Source organism: Maniola jurtina, chromosome 13 (assembly GCF_905333055.1).
Source record: "Maniola jurtina chromosome 13, ilManJurt1.1, whole genome shotgun sequence".
Lineage (NCBI taxonomy): Eukaryota > Metazoa > Arthropoda > Insecta > Lepidoptera > Nymphalidae > Maniola > Maniola jurtina.
In genome coordinates this window covers 1,322,211-1,344,253 of record NC_060041.1, presented here as the reverse complement: position 1 = coordinate 1,344,253, position 22,043 = coordinate 1,322,211, and the positions used below count along the sequence as shown (strand labels likewise).

At 36.3% G+C, this 22,043-nt stretch overlaps 1 protein-coding gene across 5 annotated transcripts in view; it reads right to left on the bottom strand.

The window, feature by feature from the left end:
• LOC123870665 (protein split ends-like) overlaps positions 1-22,043 on the bottom strand; it is a 169,279-nt gene that overhangs the window by 84,057 nt on the left and 63,179 nt on the right. The window contains exon 1 of one of the 5 annotated variants that reach the window (XM_045914018.1): positions 21,757-21,991. The exons of 2 other annotated variants lie outside the window; for them this stretch is intronic. In XM_045914018.1, the coding sequence (XP_045769974.1) occupies positions 21,757-21,806 (50 nt within the window). In that variant the 5' untranslated portion in view covers positions 21,807-21,991. Of the gene's footprint in view, positions 1-21,512; positions 21,621-21,756; positions 21,992-22,043 lie in introns of those variants that run through there. 2 more of the 5 variants (XM_045914017.1, XM_045914021.1) reach the window with 2 other exon arrangements.

The following is a 22,043-nucleotide window of genomic DNA, read 5'->3' as shown; positions in this document are numbered from 1 at the left end:
TGCGTCCAGAGACGCTGGCAACACTAATCATGATAATGAAATTCTTTCGATTATTGAAGAGTTAAAAGAAGCGGGTATAATAAAAGAATAAAAGAAAGCACATTTATGGAGCGTGTTCAGTATTGATAAGCAGGTTGAACATGAAAGTTGATAAGTTTGGACATCATGTTAATAAGATGCGAAGAATGAAAGGAGTGTTATTAGAATGCGCTTTGAAGTGTACAAACAATAATTTGGATGCTCAGCATAAAAGAGTAAAAAATCTTGCGCAGCCGGTAGATTCTAACGATTGTGTTACAAAAGAATACGTTGATGTTTTGGCAGAGAATCTTTCAAAAAAAATATCATCAATTAATCAGTTTATTACAGAAATAAATATTAAAGTAAGTAATTTGATCGAAATCACCGAGGCTAGTAAAGTAAAACATGAGCAAAAACAGCGTCGTAAATGAAATACATAAAAATGCAAGAGTAAACTTCCCTCGTCGACATGTTGTCATGAGAGATATAGACGATTTATGGCAAGATGACTTGATTGATATGAAATCTCTTTCGAAACAAAATTCAGGTTATAAATATATTTTAGTTGTAATTGATACATTCTCAAAATATGCTTGGGCATTTCCACTAAAGTTTAAAAATAAAGATCAGGTCTCTAAAGCGTTTGAATCTATATTAAAGAAAGGACGTATTCCAAAAAACCTTCAAACAGATTTTGGAACTGAGTTTTACAACGAAAATTTTAAAAAGATAGTCAAAAAGTTTAACATCAATCATTATTCTACATATTCCACTAAAAAAGCTTCTATAGTTGAAAGACTTATAAGAACTTTAAAAAATAAAATGTATAAACAATTCAGTTTCCAAGGAAACTATACTTGGACTAAAGGTGTGCTAGAAGAAATAGTTGAAAATTATAACACCTCTAAACATAGAACGATCGGTTTATCCCCTAACGCAGTTAATGAAAATAATAAGAAACTTATACTTCAAAGATTTAATGTAGGAAAACAGTTAAAAATCCTTAAGAAGAGAAATTTAAAAGTTGGAGATTTTGTGCGGATTAGTAAGTATAAAGGTGTTTTTGAAAAAGGTTACACTCCTAATTGGTCCACCGAAATATTCCGTATTAAAAAAGTACAGAAAACGAATCCTGTTACTTACCTTATAGAAGATGCTAAACATCAGCCAATTTTGGGCTCATTTTATGCAGAAGAACTTCAAAAAACAGAAAATCCTAATGTCTATCTTATTGAAAAAGTTTTAAAAAGAAAAGGAAACAAGATATTTGTAAAGTGGTTAGGATTTCCATCGAGTGAAAATAGTTGGATAGATAGAACAAATATTTTATAACTAACCAGTTCCCAATTTATTTATTGTTATTTAAGTGATAGTATAGTTATTTTACATTCATTGTAATAAAAGTAATGAAAGAGAGCAGTATTCTCAATTGGTTTATAAATCATTTACCATTTGAACTTCATCTACCTGGATATAATTACTGTGGTGCTGGTACAAAATTGTATAAAAGGCTTGCACGGGGAGATCAAGGTGTAAATAAATTGGATGAATATTGTAAACAACACGATATTGCATACGACTTGTCAACTTCATTAAGTGATCGTCATAAGGCTGATAAAATATTGATGAAAAGGGCTAAGCAACGTGCTTTAGCATCTGATGCAACTTTGGGAGAAAAGATAGCAGCAAATTTAGTTAATAAAGCTATGATAGCTAAATTGTATACCGGGTCGGGACTGACTAGTAAAGCCAACAATTCTAAAACAGTGTCGCCAAAAAAATCCGCTTCAGGCACTGGTTTGAAAAAACACTTTAAACATGTTGTTGCTCATGCAAAAAAGCATGTGCAAAAAATGAAACCCAAATGTAAGAAAATGGCTATAGAATTAGCCATAGCAGCGGCTAAAGAATTGACTAAAGACTCGTCAATAAAACTTCCTCGAATTATACCAATTCCAAAAACTGGTGGAGTACTTCCTTTGATACCTATTTTTGCCGGATTATCTGCTGCGGGTAGCTTAGCTGGTGGTGCTGCAGGAATCGCTAAAGTTATAAATGATTTGAAAGACGCTAAAAAACGTTTTACAGAATTAAAGAGGCATCATGAAAAAATGGAAACCCTCCATATAGGCAAAGGTTTACATATCAAACCGCATAGAGGTAGTTTAGGAATTTACATTTCAAATGAAAAAAACTAAGAGAAAGGCTACCCAAACGAGCGCTCACCAATATCGACATCATCAACCATTCGCAAGACATTCCTTACTTTCGAGGGGTGTTTATGAGAGATGAGATGCCAAAACATCCTTTTCGAAAAGAATGTGGTATAGTTAATTTGGATAGCTCCAATAATCCTGGCTCTCATTGGGTAGCCTATGCAAAAGTAAATAATGAAATTCAATACTTTGACAGCTATGGAAATTTAAAACCACCTAAAGAGTTAATTCAATATTTAGGAACTGGTATGAGTTATAATTACAAAAATTTTCAAGGTAGTCATCCTTATAACTGCGGTCATCTATGTATAAAGTTTTTAAGAAGTTTTTGGAATACACAAAATAAAATGTATAAATAGTTCAGTGAAATCAGTAAATATTTAGTTTACGATCATGTCTGTAACAATCACTATTACCGGGCACAAATCTGTGTTGGAATCATTTTTTCAACCTCCTCTTATTCTCGATGGTGAATATGAATGCGGTTTATTATATTTTTCTGCTCTGAACTCAATACCAAACATAAATCATAGCAATAACATATTTGCATATGGTGATGAATGTAAATATTTAAAAATTCCATATGGTACTTATGATTTATATGACATAAGAGAATATCTTGCGAGTAAGTTAGACAACTGTGAAATTGAAATAAAACCAAATAATAATACTTTAACATGCTCGCTTTTTTGTTCCAAAACTGTACATTTTGACGTAGAAAACAGTTTAGGACGCTTACTTGGTTTCCCAAATGTAAAACTTGAAGCAAATAAATGGCATGAGTCTGTTAATCCAGTTAACATTCTTCCCTTGTCTGTCATCAGGATCGAATGTGATCTTATATTCGGATCATTTAATAATGGGTTTGCATCACATATTATTCATGAATTTATTCCTAACGTTCCTCCAGGATATCGATATATAGAAATTCCAAAAAATATTATTTATCTTCCTGTTAATAAGAGTAATATATCATCCATAACTGTTAAAATCATTGACGAAAACGGTAACAATATTGATTTTAGAGAAGAAAATATCCAACTGAGACTTCATTTACGTAGAGCAAAATGATAGTGTTTAATAAAACACTTGGATATGAGGTGAAAAGAATCAATCATTTGCCTGCTACTAAAGCGCGTACACGTATTAAAGCAAATCGTAATATTGTAACAAAAAGAAACAAAGATTTTCTCCGATCACTCGGATTCAAAGTATGAATATTCTAAATATTAATAACACCCCAGTATTCGATAATTCTATCGAAAGTTATGAGATCCACACGTACAATCCATACAATAACAGCTTTAAAGAAAATGATGAAATTCGCATTCCAATACATCAGCAAGACATATACATATTACCATGTAATAGTTCAATTTATGTTGAAGGCTTTGCCACAGTGACTGGAAAAGATCAATCGGGGAAAGAAATAAAGAAACCTGTAAATTTTACTAATAACCCTGTTATGTTTCTATTTCAAGACATAAGGTATGAAATGAACGGTATTGAAATAGATCGCGTAAGAAACCCTGGAATAACCACAACATTAAAATCATACATATCGATGAATGAGGGGGATAGCAAAGTCGCAGCATTGTGGGGTTGGCAAATGGATGGTTTTAAAATGACAGAGGGATATTTTAATGCTGTTATACCATTGAATAAAATAATGGGATTTGCCGAGGATTATAATAAAATTATTATAAACTGTAAACATGAACTTATTCTGAATAGAAGTAATAGTAATTTAAATAGTGTAACAATTCACAAGGATGATAATATAGATATAGAAGTACGAACAATTCAGTGGCGTGTGCCGCATATAAAAGTTTCGGATCGTGAAAGACTCTCACTACTTAAGTATTTAGAAAAAGACAAACCTATTCAAATAGCATTCAGAAATTGGGATTTATATGAATATCCTTTACTTCCTAAAACTACAAAACATTCGTGGTCAATTAAAACTACTTCTCAACTTGAAAAGCCTCGATATGTTATTTTTGGTCTACAAACTAATAGGAAAAACAGTAAGACTAATGATAGTTCTATATTTGATCATTGCAAATTAACAAATGTAACACTGTTTTTAAATTCACAGTATTACCCATACGATTCACTTAATTTGAAATTTGATGAAAATAAATACAGTATATTATACGAAATGTACACTCAATTTCGTCAGTCTTATTATAATCTTCCTGTTGACCCGTTGTTTGATCTGATCACATTTAAAGAAAAGGCACCACTGTTTGTAATTGACTGTTCAAGACAAAACGAGAATTTAAAGACAGGACCTGTAGACGTACGTTTGGAAATTGAAAGTTCGCAAGATATCCCGGATAAAACATCAGCATATTGTCTTATAATAAACGATCGCCTCTTTGAATATAAACCCTTAAGTAATATTGTTCGCAAGTTGTCATGAGTGTCATCATTGATGTACAAGGATTCAAGACGGATTCCAATGAGTTTATAGTAAAAGAAATAGCTATATTGTGTAATAACCATATCCAGACTTATTTAGTCAAGCCACCATACCCATTTTATAATTTAACGAAAACGGAAAGAAAACAAGTTTGTTGGATAGAAAAAAACAGAGGAATACATTGGAAAGAAGGTTTTATTTCATACTTAAACTACAAAGATTATGTAAACATGAATAATTATTTAAATAATAAACGTGTTTATGCTAAAGGTGTAGAAAAAGTGCAGTGGATATCGAAAATGTTTGGTTGCGATAGTGTTTATAATTTGGAAGATAAATCTTGCCCTAGCTTATTAAGTTTGTATGAACAATACGAAACGAATAGTGATGTGTTTAGTTGTTTATACCATCCTTCAATATGTGCATTAAAAAACGTGCTTGTTTTAAGAAAATGGTGTCTCGATAATAAAATTTTCTAAAAAAAAAAATATATATATATATATATCTAGTAGTTTTTATTTACTTTCCTTTTGTTAAGGGTTGATTAGTAATATAAGTATGACTAGCAAAGTATAGTCAATATTTTTATTAGTTGTTGATTAATACGACTTTAGTTTATTCATGTACATGGTCTAAGAAAGTCATTCCTTTTCAAAAACTCAAAGTAATCATCATAATTATAAACAAATAAAAATGATATTAAAAGTTAATGATTTAGTTGACGTTGTTATTGTAAAATGGAATTTGTGTGGGCTGCATGATGTACATATATTAAACTATAAGGAATACGATGGTATTCTGATATCAACGATCTCAAAGAAATCCAACATTTATTATCAAGGTCTTAAAGTTTCCGCACGCGTATTAAGAATAAATAATAAGTATGTTGACTTGATACCATCAGCTGATTAATGTGTAACTAAAACCGTCTGATTTTCATAAATAACCTTATAAAGCTGAGTCATTAGGATTTATCTGAAATTGACACATTAAAAGTAATTTGTTGAACGATTTAAAATAAACGATTACTTATATAAATCCAAATAATGCTAAAATGAGATGTCAATAGCGATAAGTAGGCTATCCAAGAATAATATCACCATTGAATCATCTTCGAGGAGTTTGTGACAACCTGATCATTCTCTTGTTACTGATTATATTTAACATCGATCGTGAAATTGGAAGTTGTAGCTCACGTCTATACGATGCGCGGCGCGGTGCAGCTACACCGCTAGACGCGCCGCGCTTTATCTAGAGACGTGAGCTACAACTCCCAATTTTACCCTACTGATTCGGTAAGTTACCGTTCGATAAGACGTACTCTTCATTGAAAAATACGTCTTATCGAACGATAACTTTCCGAATCGATTGTTCTGAATCGCCCGGCTGGCGCGCGCTACCGTGCGACTAAACGGACTCACGAAAAACTTGCGGCGGCGGCGGAGGTAGCTGTAATCAGTGGGTGCATAAACGGAGCAGAGCTTGTTGTGCAGCTCAGAGCAGTCAATCACACCCCTAAGAATCTTGCAAATTGTACCAATTTGGTCGCACTCTCGTCGGGTTTTAAGCGAGTTGAAACCCAAGTGCCCTTGGAGAAATTTTGTGGGGTACATAAATGGGTAATACCCGTACAATCTCTTATATAGATACCTTAAAAAGGCTTTTTGGACCTTTTCAAGAAGCAAGATGTAAGTGCTTTCGTATGGATTCCAAATACAGGCGCTGGTTTCTAGCTTGGCACGAACCAAAGCATCAAATACTAGTTTTATCGTGTGACAATTTTGAAAATCTCGAGTATTTCGCAAAACAAATCCCAACCGTTTGAATGATTCGGAGGCGAGTGTAGAAATATGGTCATGGAATGTAAGTTTATGGTCAAATATTATTCCTAGGTCCTTTATATTAGCTTGTCTGGGCAACTGAACCCCGTTCATATTATACGGGAAGTAAACTGGACACCTCTTGCGTCCAAAAGTCATAACAATGTTCAATGACAAATGAATAGCAAGATCTATTTTTCGCTAAAAAGAAGAATTTTTATTGTATCCTTTTTAAAGTAACGTAAACTTCTTTAATGGTGCAGTTACGTCAATGCCCAACAACGCCATAATTATCGCGATAATCAACGCGTTAAACTGAGTGGCCACACTTGGAATTAAATCGATTATGGAAATTAATTTTGGAATTAAAATGGTCTAACACCAAACGGCATTACGAATGCGGTTTTGGTCACCAAACAGAACAGTTGTTTAGAGGAAGCGATCTTTTAGTAAGGTGTTTTAGTTTTTTTAAGTAACTACTAGGTTAGCGGCTAGTGCCATAGATTAAAAGTTCTAATCTCGACTTTTTTCAAAATTTTTACTTTTTCAAAATCCTTCTCGTCAATGAACTTTTCTTCTGAATTGAACATGTTCTTATCTATAACGGTTAGGGTTGGTTTAACGCTCTTCGCCCTATTCTACAGAATTACAGATAGTACTTGTAATTTGAACCCTAGATAAGAGTCCATTCAGAGCTTAGAGCTCGTATCTAATTTCAGAACATGGCTTCATTATTTTTTAAGTACGTGGTTGTTCTTTATAATACGTCTATTTGATACTGTAGCACATTATAGATACGAGTACTTCTATTAAAGAGATTGTGATTCAGGCTAGACAAGGTCTATTAGTTTTGTAAAGAGCCCGTATATCGTACGTAATATTAGATCATATGGGTTCATTATTTTACTTGATATTCTGTAAGCCATGTATTGTATTTTAAAGACTCTTTGTTTATACGATCCTACGATGGCCGATGGGGCAGACGTGTTCTGGAGTGGAGACCGCGTACCGGTAAGCGCAGTGTGGGACGACCTCCAGCCCGCTGGACCGATGACCTGAAGAAGGTGGCGGGGAGCGGGTGGATGAGGAAGGCGGAGGACCGTGTTTGGTGGCGCGCTCTTGGAAAGGTCTATGTCCAGCAGTGGACGCATACAGGATGATGGAATGAAATGAAAAACTATTTCCCTGCGTGTGGTAGGTTATGCATCAGGCAAGTACAGTAGCAGGCTTACAGTGTATCTGGTGCAATCCACCGCTGATCCAATTGTTTTGCTTCACTGTAATCGGATTGTTCGGTTGTGCACTGGTCATTTGTTATTAGATTACTCCTTTGTTTGATTTCGCGTCCCTCCTTATGTAGGTGATCCAATATTTATTGGTTTGTTGGTATTTTCATTTATATTCGTGTTTTAACTGACTTCCAAAACGAAAGGGGTTCTCGATTCAGCTCGTTTTTAGGGATCCGTACCTCAAAAGGAAAAACGGAATCCTTATAGAATCACTTCGTTGTCTGTCTGTAAGTTGAATACCTACTCGGGGAAATCAAAACGCGCAAATTGATCTAGCCAAACTAAAGGTCGTCAAATATAAATGATAGATCACTACAAAAGATGTATCGTAGTCGTTTCATTACATTTAGCAGTACTGACATTGTGACTTACAGGCGTACATTCGTTATATGCATATATCACGCTGTCGTGTCGTGTCGTCTAAATTTAAATTTGTTATTTTCGTGTCTACGTCTGATTTAAATGTCTTTTAGTGTGTGCATGTAACGGTGTATTTTAAACTGTGTGAAGATGTCAGTGAAGACGAGTGGGAAAAGTACGCCAGATGCTAAGGACAATTTTATTATCCACAATACACGGCGCTGCAATTGCTTGTAGACAGTATGCCATGTATTATTGTAAATTGAATATGTACTTGATAAAAGCAACCGCCGAGTTTCTTGCTGGTTCTTCTCGGTAGGAACAGCATTCCGAACCAGTGGTAGATTTTTTTGACGATTCAAAAGCACTTGTAAAAGTTTAATTGAATAAAAACATTTTGAATTTTGAATCATGAGGCGGAGAAAGGAAAGAGATCTAACACTTTTATGTGAAACACTAAAAGTTAACGACAGACTGCGCGATATGTTTTTCAACCCCCGACCCAAAAAGAGGGGTGTTATAAGTTTGACGTGTGTATCTGTGTATCTGTGTATCTGTCTGTGGCTCGTAGCTCCTAAACTTATGAACCAATTTTAATTTAGTTTTTTTTTTTGTTTAAAAAGTGGCTTGATCGAGAGTGTTTTTAACCCCCGACCCAAAAAGAGGGGTGTTATAAGTTTGACGTGTGTATCTGTGTATCTGTGTGTCTGTGTATCTGTGTATCTGTGTATCTGTGTATCTGTGTATCTGTGTATCTGTCTGTGGCATCGTAGCGCCTAAACGAATGAACCGATTTTAATTTTGTTTTTTTTTGTTTGAAAGGTGGCTTGATCGAGAGTGTTCTTAGCTATAATCTAAAAAAATTGGTTCAGCCGTTTAAGAGTTATCAGCTCTTTTCTAGTTTTCTTGTAGAAAAGAAGGTTGGATAACCGTTAGGTTCTTAATATTATGTATGTCAATAGACACAAGTGTAAATTAAAAATTTATAACACCCCCGACGATCCAAAGTATATGAGTTTTCCAAAACATCATTTTCAAATAAATAATTATGTATTTAGGCAACGTCCATCTTGACAGCTTGACATTTGTCTATTGACATAATATTATGAACCTAACGGTTATCTAACCTTCTTTTCTACAAGAAAACTAGAAAAGAGCTGATATCTCTTAAACGGCTGAACCAATTTTTTTAGATTATAGCTAAGAACACTCTCGATCAAGCCACCTTTCAAACAAAAAAAAGTAAATTAAAATCGGTTCATTCGTTTAGGCGCTACGATGCCACAGACAGATACACAGATACACAGATACACAGATACACAGACACACAGATACACAGATACACACGTCAAACTTATAACACCCCTCTTTTTGGGTCGGGGGTTAAAAATATGTCAAGCTGTCAAGATGGACGTTGCCTAAATACATAATTATTCATTTGAAAATGATGTTTTGGAAAACTGAAATACTTTGGATCGTCGGGGGTGTTATAAATTTTTAATTTACACTTGTTAGCTATAATCCAAGAAAATCGGTTCAGCCGTTTGAAAGTTATTGTAAGCTCTTTTGAAGTTGTTGTAACCTTCACTAGTCGGGGATGTTATAAATTTTTAATTTACACTTGTTAGTAAATTAATTTTTCCGTGAACATATTTTTTGTTCTGATGTAACCACAAATTCGCGGTTTTCGGATTCTTTCCCTTATGTATGCTGTGTATGCTATAAGAGAAAACATGAAAGTTATTGTATAAAGTTAGTTTTGAAATAAATTGCTTCCAAAAGTTGCTAAATTTTGCACAGGACCGTTAACCGATAATACGATTAAAACGACACAATAGTGGCCTCTAATAGATAGTGTTACTAATCTTATGATCCAGTAACAATCCCATTAGAATTAGAACTAGATTAACGAAGCAAGGGACCTAGAAACCTAGGAGTTCCGATTAGTCGGACTGTCTCCGCGGAATTAGACTTGAGACGGGCGACGCAAACTAATTAGTTCAGGTTATATCTACTGTGGGTACGCTAAGGCAAGTTGCTTTGATTCCATTTGTACTGCAGGATAGATGTATTTCTAAGACATAGGGAATCTTAGAGTGGGGGAGATTAGCTATGTAGTTTAGCTAAAAGCCCGTGAGAGCCAAACATTCGTTATTTTATTCAAGACACACTATTCTGGCAGCCGGCAGGGGGTTGTCATGATAAATGCTATATAAAATACCTGCTTTTCTAAGTGAAGCTTTCAATACATAGATTAAAAATTACACCGGCGTAGTTGGTTGAAAAGTAATTGAAATAGGTCAAGAAGTTAGATGGTAAAATAAAGTTCAAAGTCTTTTCTTCGATTTAAAAACGATTTTCATTCGTTCCAGAAAATATTATCAATATGTATTTATATTCCGCAGTAGAAATAATTGCGCAGCATCTTATTTACAAACATTTTACAAAGTAATGAGTAAAACTTTGAAAGATACTACTACAATGTATGCACACTAAGTACATACGTATATTATTGGTAACAGTTCGCTCTCGTGTTGTAGGTACGTAGTATTCGTACGTGTCCAATTTTCAAACTTGATCTTGAAAAAGTCACGTCAAACAATGTAAACATAGCGAATTCGAAATACTTCTCGAGCAGCGTTTAGTGCATTTTTTCATCGCCCCATGGCACCAATAACCCCATAAAGTTGTAACACGTGCGTCGCCCACACGCAGCGTCCTTGGCTGCGCTCGCGCACTCCATATACACCAAGAGCCAGTGGGAAATTACGGTAAGGTATTTCATAAATTAACGATTAAAGAGGACGGCGGGATGGGGCTGGCATATAGGTCGCCTATAAATCCCCTTTAAAAATAAAAAATAAAAGTGAATGAGAAATGGTTAAGTGGGTTGTGACGGCGCTCATCAGGGAAGGCTTATGATGTCCAATATTATTATGATGGCATATGTACACAGACGATGACGATAATTTTGTTTTTAATTGTGAGATAGGCTTGCGCTTGACGACAATCATGGCTAATTAAAAGCAATGATGAGGTGAGGCTTCTACCTAAATTGACAAATAATATTATGGACTTGCTAAACTTTGTATGTTGGACTCAGATGTAGGAATATCCATAGCTCAACCGCTCTGACTTCGCTCTTTGGAATTTCTGAAAAATCCTTTCTTAGTGGGAGTTATATAGCTCAAGTTGGGACGTGAAGAAAAAAGCTAAGTAAATGCAAATATTCAAGGTTCTGGACTCTAGACCCCAACTGTTTGAGATATGCATCGACGTGCCAGTCGATTTCTCTCTTTGTATAGACAGACAGACGACTATTTGCTCTTTTCAAGTATCTCCTTATTACTTGGCACCAGCTCTTAGTCTAGCACGCCTGTCGACACGAACGCGACGTGTCGCTCGGCTATTTTCGAGGCGGACTCCTGCCGGACCTGCGTTCTTCTATTTTTAGTTTTTTTTAACTAACGCGCATTGCTCAATGTTCAATGCAATTTGTCCGAATGTCGTCTTCCTTTTGGTTTTGGGAAGATAAATTGGCCTGACTTGGTCGATTTTATGTATACTAGAATATTGTAAACTCACAAGTGTGTATGTCTGTCTATCACTCAAGGTACGTTAGGTAGATAGGTACCTGCCTACATGCTTAGTGCAATATTTTTGCTTGTTTTGTATTTCAATATTTTAATTTTTTACTAAATCTTAAAAAATACGACAATTAAAAATACTTGCAAAAAAAACAAAGGTATGTAAAAAATGATGAAACGTGACGGACGAACAAGTCTCTATAGTCAGAGTCATTAACTGTGCATATAGGTAAGTAATATTATATATTGCCTTTTTCTTTGGAGTACCAAAGTATTTTTTTGAACATTTGATTTTAAATGTATTATTTATCAATACTAGGTTTTGTTGCAGTAGGTGTGTAGTAACTATGATTTTAATATGTACGTATGTATAAAAGTAGACTGCATATTGGAAAGTTTAAGCGATTTATAAATAAAAAACTAAAATATTCCGAAAAACCACTTTAACATAATATTCTAATTAAAACTGATTTAAATAGACGGAGTCAGTAAATAATTCAAATTTATTAATTTATTCGGATATCGTGCTTAAGTGTGAATAAAGTAAATAAGTAAATAGGTAGTATAAGTAAATAGTAATTAATATATTTAAATGTAAACTAACACTGTGACTGATGCAATGACTGATGATAAGGCGAGTCTTGTTACAAATTCCAAAAAATAATTTCCTAGTTACCTGCAGTTTGGCTAATAATAGGTAGAGATGATGACTACTAGTCAATTCAGCGACTTTTTATCAAACTTCAAAACGCATGCTTAGTAGGTATGGGAGCTTGTGTGAAATATTTATAGTAAATCGATAATTTAAAGTGGTTAACGAACTTAAAACTAATGGCGGACGTGGATTTCACGAATTTAAGAAGACCTTCTATTTAGAAATCCTAAGAAATTATTTTTGACATAGTCATCATCCCAACTCTAATCTCTAAATTGAATTGACAGGTCTAAAACTTGAAATGACACCCCCCCACTAGGTGGCGTGTGGACATCTCTACGAGATACCTATGTCCAGCAGTGGACGTCTGTCTGTTGACGATGACGACTTCATCTTCTTTTATTTTCAATACATACTTATAACCATTTTAAAAAAGAAAAACACAATTTTGCCATGACTATTATAAAAATGCCCGCGACTTCGTCCGCGTGGATTTAGGTTTTTTTAAATCACTCTTTGATTTCCCGGGATAAAAAGTAGCCTGTCATTCTCAAGGTCTTTAACTATACCCATGTAAAAAAATCGCGTCGATCCGTTGTTCCGTTGCGACGCGATTGAAGGACAAATCAATAAACCAAAAAACCAACTATCAAACTCACTTTCACATTTATAATATGGGTAGGGATGAGTAAAGGGTTCTTATTATGTAGTGATAAATAATAGGTATAGTAGTATCTACTATGCGCAATTTAATTCAACACTCCCCACCTTATCATTCCTTTGTCCTTTATCTATACGCAGATGGTGCTCATATCAGGCAACGTGTAACGTTATCTTTGCTATAGGTAAAGGCTGTAGTTATCACTTACATATATTATAGCTAATAAATGAATACATACATGTAAACAAGTGTAAATTAAAAATTTATAACACCCCCGACAAGTGAAGGTTACAGTAACTAGAAAAAAGCTGATAACTTTCAAACGGCTGAACCGATTTTCTTGGATGATAGCTAAGAACACTCGATCAAGCCACCTTTCAAACAAAAAAAACTAAATTAAAATCGGTTCATTCGTTTAGGCGCTACGATGCCACAGACAGATACACAGATACACACGTCAAACTTATAACACCCCTCTTTTTGGGTCGGGGGTTAAAAATAAGAAACTGACTGACATAATATCATTGTATATCTCACGATTCTTGGATATAATAAATTTACTTTTGGTATAAGACCTACCCTACCTACCTGCCTCATAATAATTCTAGGTCAACAAGAAGAACCCTATAGGTTTTCTTGATAGACACGAAAAACACACAAACATTCAGAGAGACAACAAAGTGATCCTGTAAGAGTTCCTGTTTTTTTTTTGAAGTATGGAACAAGTTCTGTAAGAGTTCCTGTTTTTCTTTTGAGGTATGGAACCCTGAAAAAATATGTTAGCCACCTTTTAAGTCATGCATGACTAACGTAGCGCAAAGTTTGTGCTAGGACAGCTAGGAGTAGGTATCTACTACAATTTTGTACAACGGGTGGGGTCTGAACGGCCGACCTTTCAGAATTCAGTCTGTTCCTATAACCGTTGAGTTATTGAGGCTATCAGGCCCAATAGCCTCAATATTATCTCTATACTATAGATAGATACAGAAGGCGCAGGTGTGGCGTACCGTTCAAACGGTCGGGTGACTCACCGGACATGATGTGACCCTGTGTGGTGACAAATGTTTTGTTATTCTCTTTTCCTTTCCTTTTAAATAGATAAGGTAACTTAACTTATAACTTTTAGTTAGCTGTGCTTTTTACGTCCTTAGCGATCCCGATGACCAAATCATGACCGACAATGCTCCCTATCTTGTAGGGCTAGAGAAGAACTCAACCTTATTACAGCATCTTCGCCGGCGAAGATGAGGTCCCCGATTTCTAAGGTCACCCGGACGTGGACTTAAACCACGGCCTCAGGGGCGTACGGACTAACCAGTCCAACCAATCCACTCTACCCAACGTCTTCCTAAGCCTGTTATTTCTGTTATTTTTGTAAAAAAAATTAAATATGGTTATAATGAGATAATAAACAAACAAACTTGGCACAAACTAAACTAGGTATTTACACTAGACTTGGTGTTAGTTGTGACTGGATATAGTATAGTGGAGTCCAAAGTTCAGGTACGCGACATAGTTACGTATACCACTATCGCCTTTGCCGGCGCGGCGTTCGTGATCTGCGAAGGTCTGATTGCTGCAATTACCAAGCGCAATGTATGTAAGTACACATATTGTGTATATGTTATACGTCTGTAGTCAGTACACTGACACGTAATACGTACTAACGTAGGGTTACGAGATACTTCCACTCTATATAGAGTACAGTGGGTCTTAAGAGTTAGGAATTATGCGAGGTTAAGAATGGGCTAGAATCTAGATTCTAGACCTTTAATTTACTTCTATTTGAATTTTGAATCCAGCTGTGTGTTTTATGTGATTGTAAATTTCGCAATAATTCGAACTAAATTGAAGGTGGTCTAGATTCTAGATATCCCATTCTTAACCTCACCTAACTCCTAACACCCACTGTATTCTATATAGAGTTGAAGTATCTTGTAACCCTATTCGGTCGTACGGTCTTTAGTCTATTTTTTAATCCCAGAGATGAAACGAATCTTGTAACTATCATTCTAGAACGTGCTGAAATAGTAAATGTAGGTCGAATCGATGTAAACAAGCAACGCCTAGGGGTGGGGGAAAGTTATAACATTATTTTTCTCGTCGTTGACAGCATTGATGTGGGAGGAATCCTCCCTGTTGATAAAGTGCCAGGGGCCAGGGCAGAACGATTAACCGCAGCCGATATTTTTTTTTTAAGAATATTAGCCATGCTAACCATGACTAATATTCCCCTTTCCCCTCCAATTAAGCGTAAAGCTTGTGCCATGAGTGGGTACGACAATAGTGTAACGGGTTGGGTTTGAACCGCCGACCTTTCGGAATTCAGTCCGCTCCTCAACCGTTGAGCTATCGAGGCTTCACTCAAGGCGCAGCGGATTGTCACGATGAAGGGTTACATTACAGCTTAGGTATACAGGCTTGGATGATTAATGAAAAATCCTAAAATAGAACGACGACGCCGCAAAAAAACATTCAAATGTCTCATTAGTATTAGTTATTACTAATGACGAGACATTTGAGATAGTTGAGAAAAAACACTTGGAAAATTTTGTGTTTTTTTTTTAAATCGTGGACTTGCGGGATGATTCGCTAACTCATTGATCATCACTAAATGAAAGCCATATAACTAATTTGACATTGGTTGGTTCTACGTGGCTGTTTCTATGACATCCTACTAATATTAAAAACGCGAAAGTTTGTGTGTGTGTGGATGTTTGTTACGCTTTCACGCAAAAACTACTGGACAATGGCTGAAATTTGAAATGGAGATAGATTATATACCTATATCCTGCTCTGGATTAACTATCACATAGGCAATTTTTTATCCAGGAAAAACAATGAGTTCCCACGGGATTTTTTAAAACCTATATCTACGGCGGGAACGAAGTCGCGGGCATCAGCTAGTATACAATATTATGATCAAGGAAAAATACTAGTTTCTTGAGCTAGGCGGAGCCTTGCGTAGTATATCTGCTGTTCCAATTTTTCTTCCAAGCTAGATAACCTGTCGTGAATTATTTTGTTGCCGCTGAGTCCGAAAAAGCATAAAGTGAAATCGTAATGTCGATATTATGCACCGCCCACCACGGTAGAGATTTCGTTTCGGCCGCGCCATAATGGAGAGTACAAAATACTTCTATGCTTTGACGTTCACTGCTTATAAACGATTTCATAATAAATAATCTATCTATTTCTATTTTCAAAATCGATTAACAATTACGCCTCTACAAATCAATCAGAACAAGCGAGTCATCGAACTGGGAGACTTTGTACCTATTTGTCAGTTGTGTGAACATGCGTGGTAAGTGATAACAGATAAGCTAGGCGCGTCCTAATAACGTTAACGGTCATATCAATTAGTGAGTGATTATTAATGTGCCACTTAGCGTAATTAGTTTATAAGTGTAATCATATTATAGCTGTTACATTACGGATGTTATACAGTGTACCTTCTAGCTGTTTCCCGCGATTTCTTTGGCATAGACTGAATTTTTTGAAGTTTTTGAAAATCAAATCTTTCGTAGTTTGCATGTCTATGTTATTGTAGAGAGAACCTAATATGCACCGCCCGCCGCGGTAGAGATTTCGTTACGCTATATAATGGAGCGTACAGAATATTTCTATGCTTTGTCGTTCACTGTTTATCAATCAATGTCAATTATCTACATATTATTGCTGTTACATTACGGATGTTATATTATGTTCCCCTGTGATATCAAGTCAATGCTGTTTCTCGCGATTTCTTTGACATTGAGTTACTTTTTTCCATAGAGTAAATTTTTTCCATTTTTTTTTTTCTTTGACATAGAGTTAATTTTTTCCAAGTTTCTTTAGAATTTATCCCTATTCTTTGGGTGGCCATATCTATTGGTTTCTAGACTTGGTTTATTGGTTGGTTTGAGCTGTATTTAGGTACGTATCTAGTATAGTTCGTTTTGCATACCTATCTACAGGAAGTAATCCGGAATTGATGATCCGATTCTGAAAATTCTTTCACTGATACACCTATTACTATATAATAATATATCATCCCATAGGTACCTACTATACATAATCCCCGGCTGCTAAAAAGCTATAAATTATAATGACGCGGATGAAGTCGCGATAAAAAAGCTAGTGAATAACAAAGCTGACATGATAAATGATAATAATCAAGCTATAAAAAATCAATGTCTCTTCAATGTCAAAACTCAAAAGTATGTGAATCACGGACCAACAATTACGATTGTTCAATAATGAGTTTGTTTGTTTGTGCGGACACCGGTTATGGTCCCAACAACATACCTACTTGCGAACTACCAACACAATGCAATACATGTACTGTAGGTACGTAACAGGTCGAGATGGCAATCGGGGTATGAGGCGGGGGGACGCCCCGCACACCCGCAAGTCGCCCGCAGCGGGTTAGCGCGGGGGCTGAGCGGGTGTTCGATTGCCATCTCGACCTGTCGTATTATGGGGATAGACAGCTGTCATACCGAGGTCGCCCAACGGTAGAAACACATAGCCACATTTTAACCCCCGACCCAAAAAGAGGGGGTTATAAGTTTCACGTGTGTATTTGTGTATCTGTAAAGTGGGTAGGTAGGTACCTACCTACAATATACTTTATAAAAAAGTACAGATGGCAACTCTAGGTAGGTACAATATATTAATACAAGTGTAAATTAAAAATTTATAACACCCCCGACAAGTGAAGGTTACAGTAAGAACTAGAAAAGAGCTGAACTTTCAAACGGCTGAACCGATTTTCTTGGATTATAGCTAAGAACACTCTCGATCAAGCCACCTTTCAAACAAAAAAAAACTAAATTAAAATCGGTTCATTAGTTTAGGAGCTACGATGCCACAGACAGATACACAGATACACACGTCAAACTTATAACACCCCTCTTTTTGGGTCGGGAGTTAAAAATACCTAATATCACCTATATTATGTAAGAGGTAAGTAGTTAATTTATTTAGATTCAAGATCAATTCGTGACGGTCAAGGCCGAGCGGTATCGTTCGCGAATTTGTTTTATCTACCTAATAATAAAATATCTGCTCTTTATCATAATGCGTCATGTAGGTAGGTACCTACCTACTCATTTATTGAGGCCGAATTTATTGGCTGTCGATGTTGCTATGGCATTGAAATTGACAATACCTAGTAATCTATTTATAGCCTATTTTTTCCCGATCCAAAAAGAAGGGTGTTATAAGTTTGACGTGTGTATCTGTTTATCTGTCTATGGCATCGTAGCTCCTAAACTAATGAACCGATTTTAATTTAGTTTATTTTTATTTGAAAGGTGGCTTGATCGAGAGTGTTCTTAGCTATAATCCAAGAAAATCGGTTCAGCCGTTTGAAAGTTATCAGCTCTTTTCTAGTTACTGTAACCTTCACTTATCGGGGGTGTTATTTTTTAATTTAGGTACACTTGTTTTACAAACTAGCGTTTGGCTGCAATAAGACTTGCTGGCAAGTGATGATGCAGCATGACGTGCGTGCTTGCCTAGAAGATGCCTATTCACTCTTAACCTGAAGGTTGGAGGAACACTCACGATTTGCAAGGCATCGTCAGGGTCTACACTGTCTTACACCCTACGGATCTCCTAATTTCTGATTTGAATACCGTAGAGAAGCTCCAAGCATGGCTCTCTCCATCGCTTGCTTAGTGAATCTTAAGTTTTTTTTATAAATTAGAAGTAGCATACCCAGGATCGAACCCCCGACCTCTCTAATAGGAAACGGACGTATTAACCACTTTAACAGTCTTATTCATAAAAATCCCTTATTATAGGTTTAAAACGTTCATTAGCTAAAATGCTCATTAGGCCTATTAAACGTTTCATAACTTTCTTTATTCATAAAGGTTCAATAAACCGCTCTCAACTAAATTCTCGCTATAGGCTAGTTTCGCTTTGTAATGTTGTCGTTCTGATGAATTCATAGACAAAATTGCAAAAAAAAACTGGGCTCTACACAGAGAAGTGACGCAGGTGTGACATTTGTTTTCGGTCAATTGTCTGAGTTCTGGAGGATAGTTAGGTATTATCGTTCGGAGTTTTGTTCCGATTTATTTAAATTAAAAATGGAAACAGAAAGGAATTTAGAAATTAGCGTTAGATTTTACTATACTATTTAAAAAAAAACATGTATTAGGTAAAAGTATGTATTAGATACAGTACCTGGACATTCATGTAATAAAATCCTTTTTTTTAATTGAAAATATTATAGTAAAACTTAAAGCTAGCCTTATCTAATTACTATACAATCATGCCCGTGTGGAATGGTGCCAAGAATACTGGCTGCGTTTCCACGCTGGACAGCCAGGCTGATCCGTTGCGCAAAAAATGAGCCAACCCTTTTTTTACCCAAATCCTTCTCGGTTTATGTAGTTAGGTTCTGAGCTGCATCACCGCCATATTTCTTACGTTAGAAGAAATCACATACCTATCTAAAGGAATGATTACATGAAAAGAAACTTCGAAATTAAGTAGGAACTTTTAGGTACCTACTTTACGACGTCCCTAGCATCTTATGGCAGTTAAAACTTGCAACTCTGGTCAATTACCACAGCCTCTCGAATCCAGAAAAAATAACGTACTTAAATAATAATTACAATGCAATGACACTACAATCAACCAAAACAAAATAACCTCACTTCAATCTCGTATGTCAAACAAATTATCAGCTGTTAAGACAAGACGGCGGCCATCTTGTTCTTTAATAAGGGTTTATAGTAGGGTTCAGCCTATTATAAGTTATGGAGCCGCTATTGAACACTTTTAGCACTATTGAACGTTTATGAATAATGTTTTTGAGAACTTTGCTTATAACAAGCTAATAAAGCTTCTACAAATTTTTATGAATAAGACTGTTAGGCTATATCCGCTCGGTGCGTAATCAGGTACGTACTTCGTTATAATAATTATAATCTCAGATGGCAGTGGCATAGCATGGAGTTGGAACCAGTATCAGAACACGTTGTGAAATGCTGTGTGGTGACTGGTGTAGGTAGTGTATACCTATCTGCTCGCTGCCATAGTAGGTGTATCTGTATAGCGCAGTGGAAAGTTCCCACCTGCCCCCTCCCACGGCTTTGATACCCGTTTATTTCACCGAGGAGATAGTAGGTATGCTAAAGACAGCTAGGTTACCTAGCTGTAGGTACCTACATGGTAGATGAACTTGACGGTTCGAAGGCAAATAACAGGATACCTACTTTTTCAGATACAAATTAGCCCTTAACTGCAATCTCACCTGGTGGTGAGTGATGATGCAGTCTAAGATGGAAGCGGGCTAACCTGGAAGGGGTAAGGTAGTTTTTCATTAAACCCATACTCCTTTGGTTTGTACACGGAATCGTACCGGAACGCTAAATCGGTTGGCGGCGCGGCTTTGCCAGTAGGGTGGTAACTAGCCACGGCCGAAGCCTCCCACCAGACGTGGATGAATGAAAAATGATTCAATTTCTATAGTTCTATCAAGTTTTACAAAGCTTTCGTAGCCTAGTGGTTAAGGCATCTGCCTCCTAGTGAGGGTAAGGGGTTCGATTCTCTATTAATTTTCAGAATTATGTGCGTTCACTTACTTTAACGGTGAAGGATAACATTGTGAGGAAACCTACATGAATGAAAGTTCTCCATAATGTATTCAGAGGTGTAGGTATGAAGTCTGCCAATCCGCACTTGGCGTGGTTGACTATGGACAAACCCCATCCAACCCTTCTTATTCTGAGAGGATACCCGTGCGCTGTGAGCCAGCGATCTGCAGAGTTGAGATGATCATGATGACAGTAGGTAGGTAGGTGTTCACGACAGTTAGGGAACTTCTAACTACGTCGCTTCAGGATGAAGACGAGAGTTCCCTCACTCTAGTTCACTCTGATGTAGGTACCTATGCACTTCTATGTATTACAATATGTATGGAAAAGGCAATGTTGACATGAAAATATGTCAGGTAGGTATCTACCTACCTAACACAGTACAATGCAGATAGATAATAGGTACTAATAGCTATAGAATTTGTAAGGTAAGATTCGGAAATAAGACCCTTCAAGTCAGATTCAATACTTATAGGTACGTAGATGCAAAGGTAGATATTGAATGAGAAATGAAAGGTATCAAGAGGTAGGTAACTTGAAGGTAAAACCTCTGGTAGGTACAACAACCAAGTTGGTAAATAAGGTGCCTACCTAAATCCAAAGTCATTATAATAGTTATGAATAAGATGTTTGAGTTACAGGTAGGTAGGTAAGTAAAGTAGGTTTCTACTAGAATTAAATTGAGTTTAGACGCTTCAGCTGATGCATGTTTTACTTTGATAGGATACTGGGTAGAAAGTAGATCGAATACCATGTTGGGTGTAGACTATCGACTGCTATAGAATTTTATCGTAAACTAAGATATTTTAGATAAGTAGGTACGTACGTACTAGGTATGTACCTAAAAAACAAAGTAGTTAGGTAAATTTAACTTTCGACTTACCAATCCACCACGTGAGAAGCTTACAAGCAGGCAATCCAGTATATTTACAATGTGTTTTGTGTGCACTGAGTAGGTAGGAAATACTATCAATGGGTTTACTTTAGGTACCTATCTACAAACTATGATAGTACCTAATACAGGAAGTAGTGTAGTGAACTATGTGCGGCACTATCGCCGGCGACACGTCATCGCACGAGGCGGCGCCGCCACGTCACATGACACTGTCAACACGAGCAAAATATACCTTGAAACGATGTCGATCAACACTTCCCCCGAAGGCGCCGACCAAACCATAATACACTAGAGCACTGCACTGAAAGTCCACCTATAGAAGCTATACCAGTTATAGCACCTATAGAACACCATCACTCGGATAAGGGTTACACACTACGCGTTCCCGAATGATAACGCGGCCAAACAAAAAAAAACGAGGGTCCTAAGAAGGTCGAATCTGGTATTTTTTGTCGAGAGCTGGCAACGTCGCGCCGGTCGCCGGACGGACGCGCGTTCGGTCCGCGCACCGCTCATTGG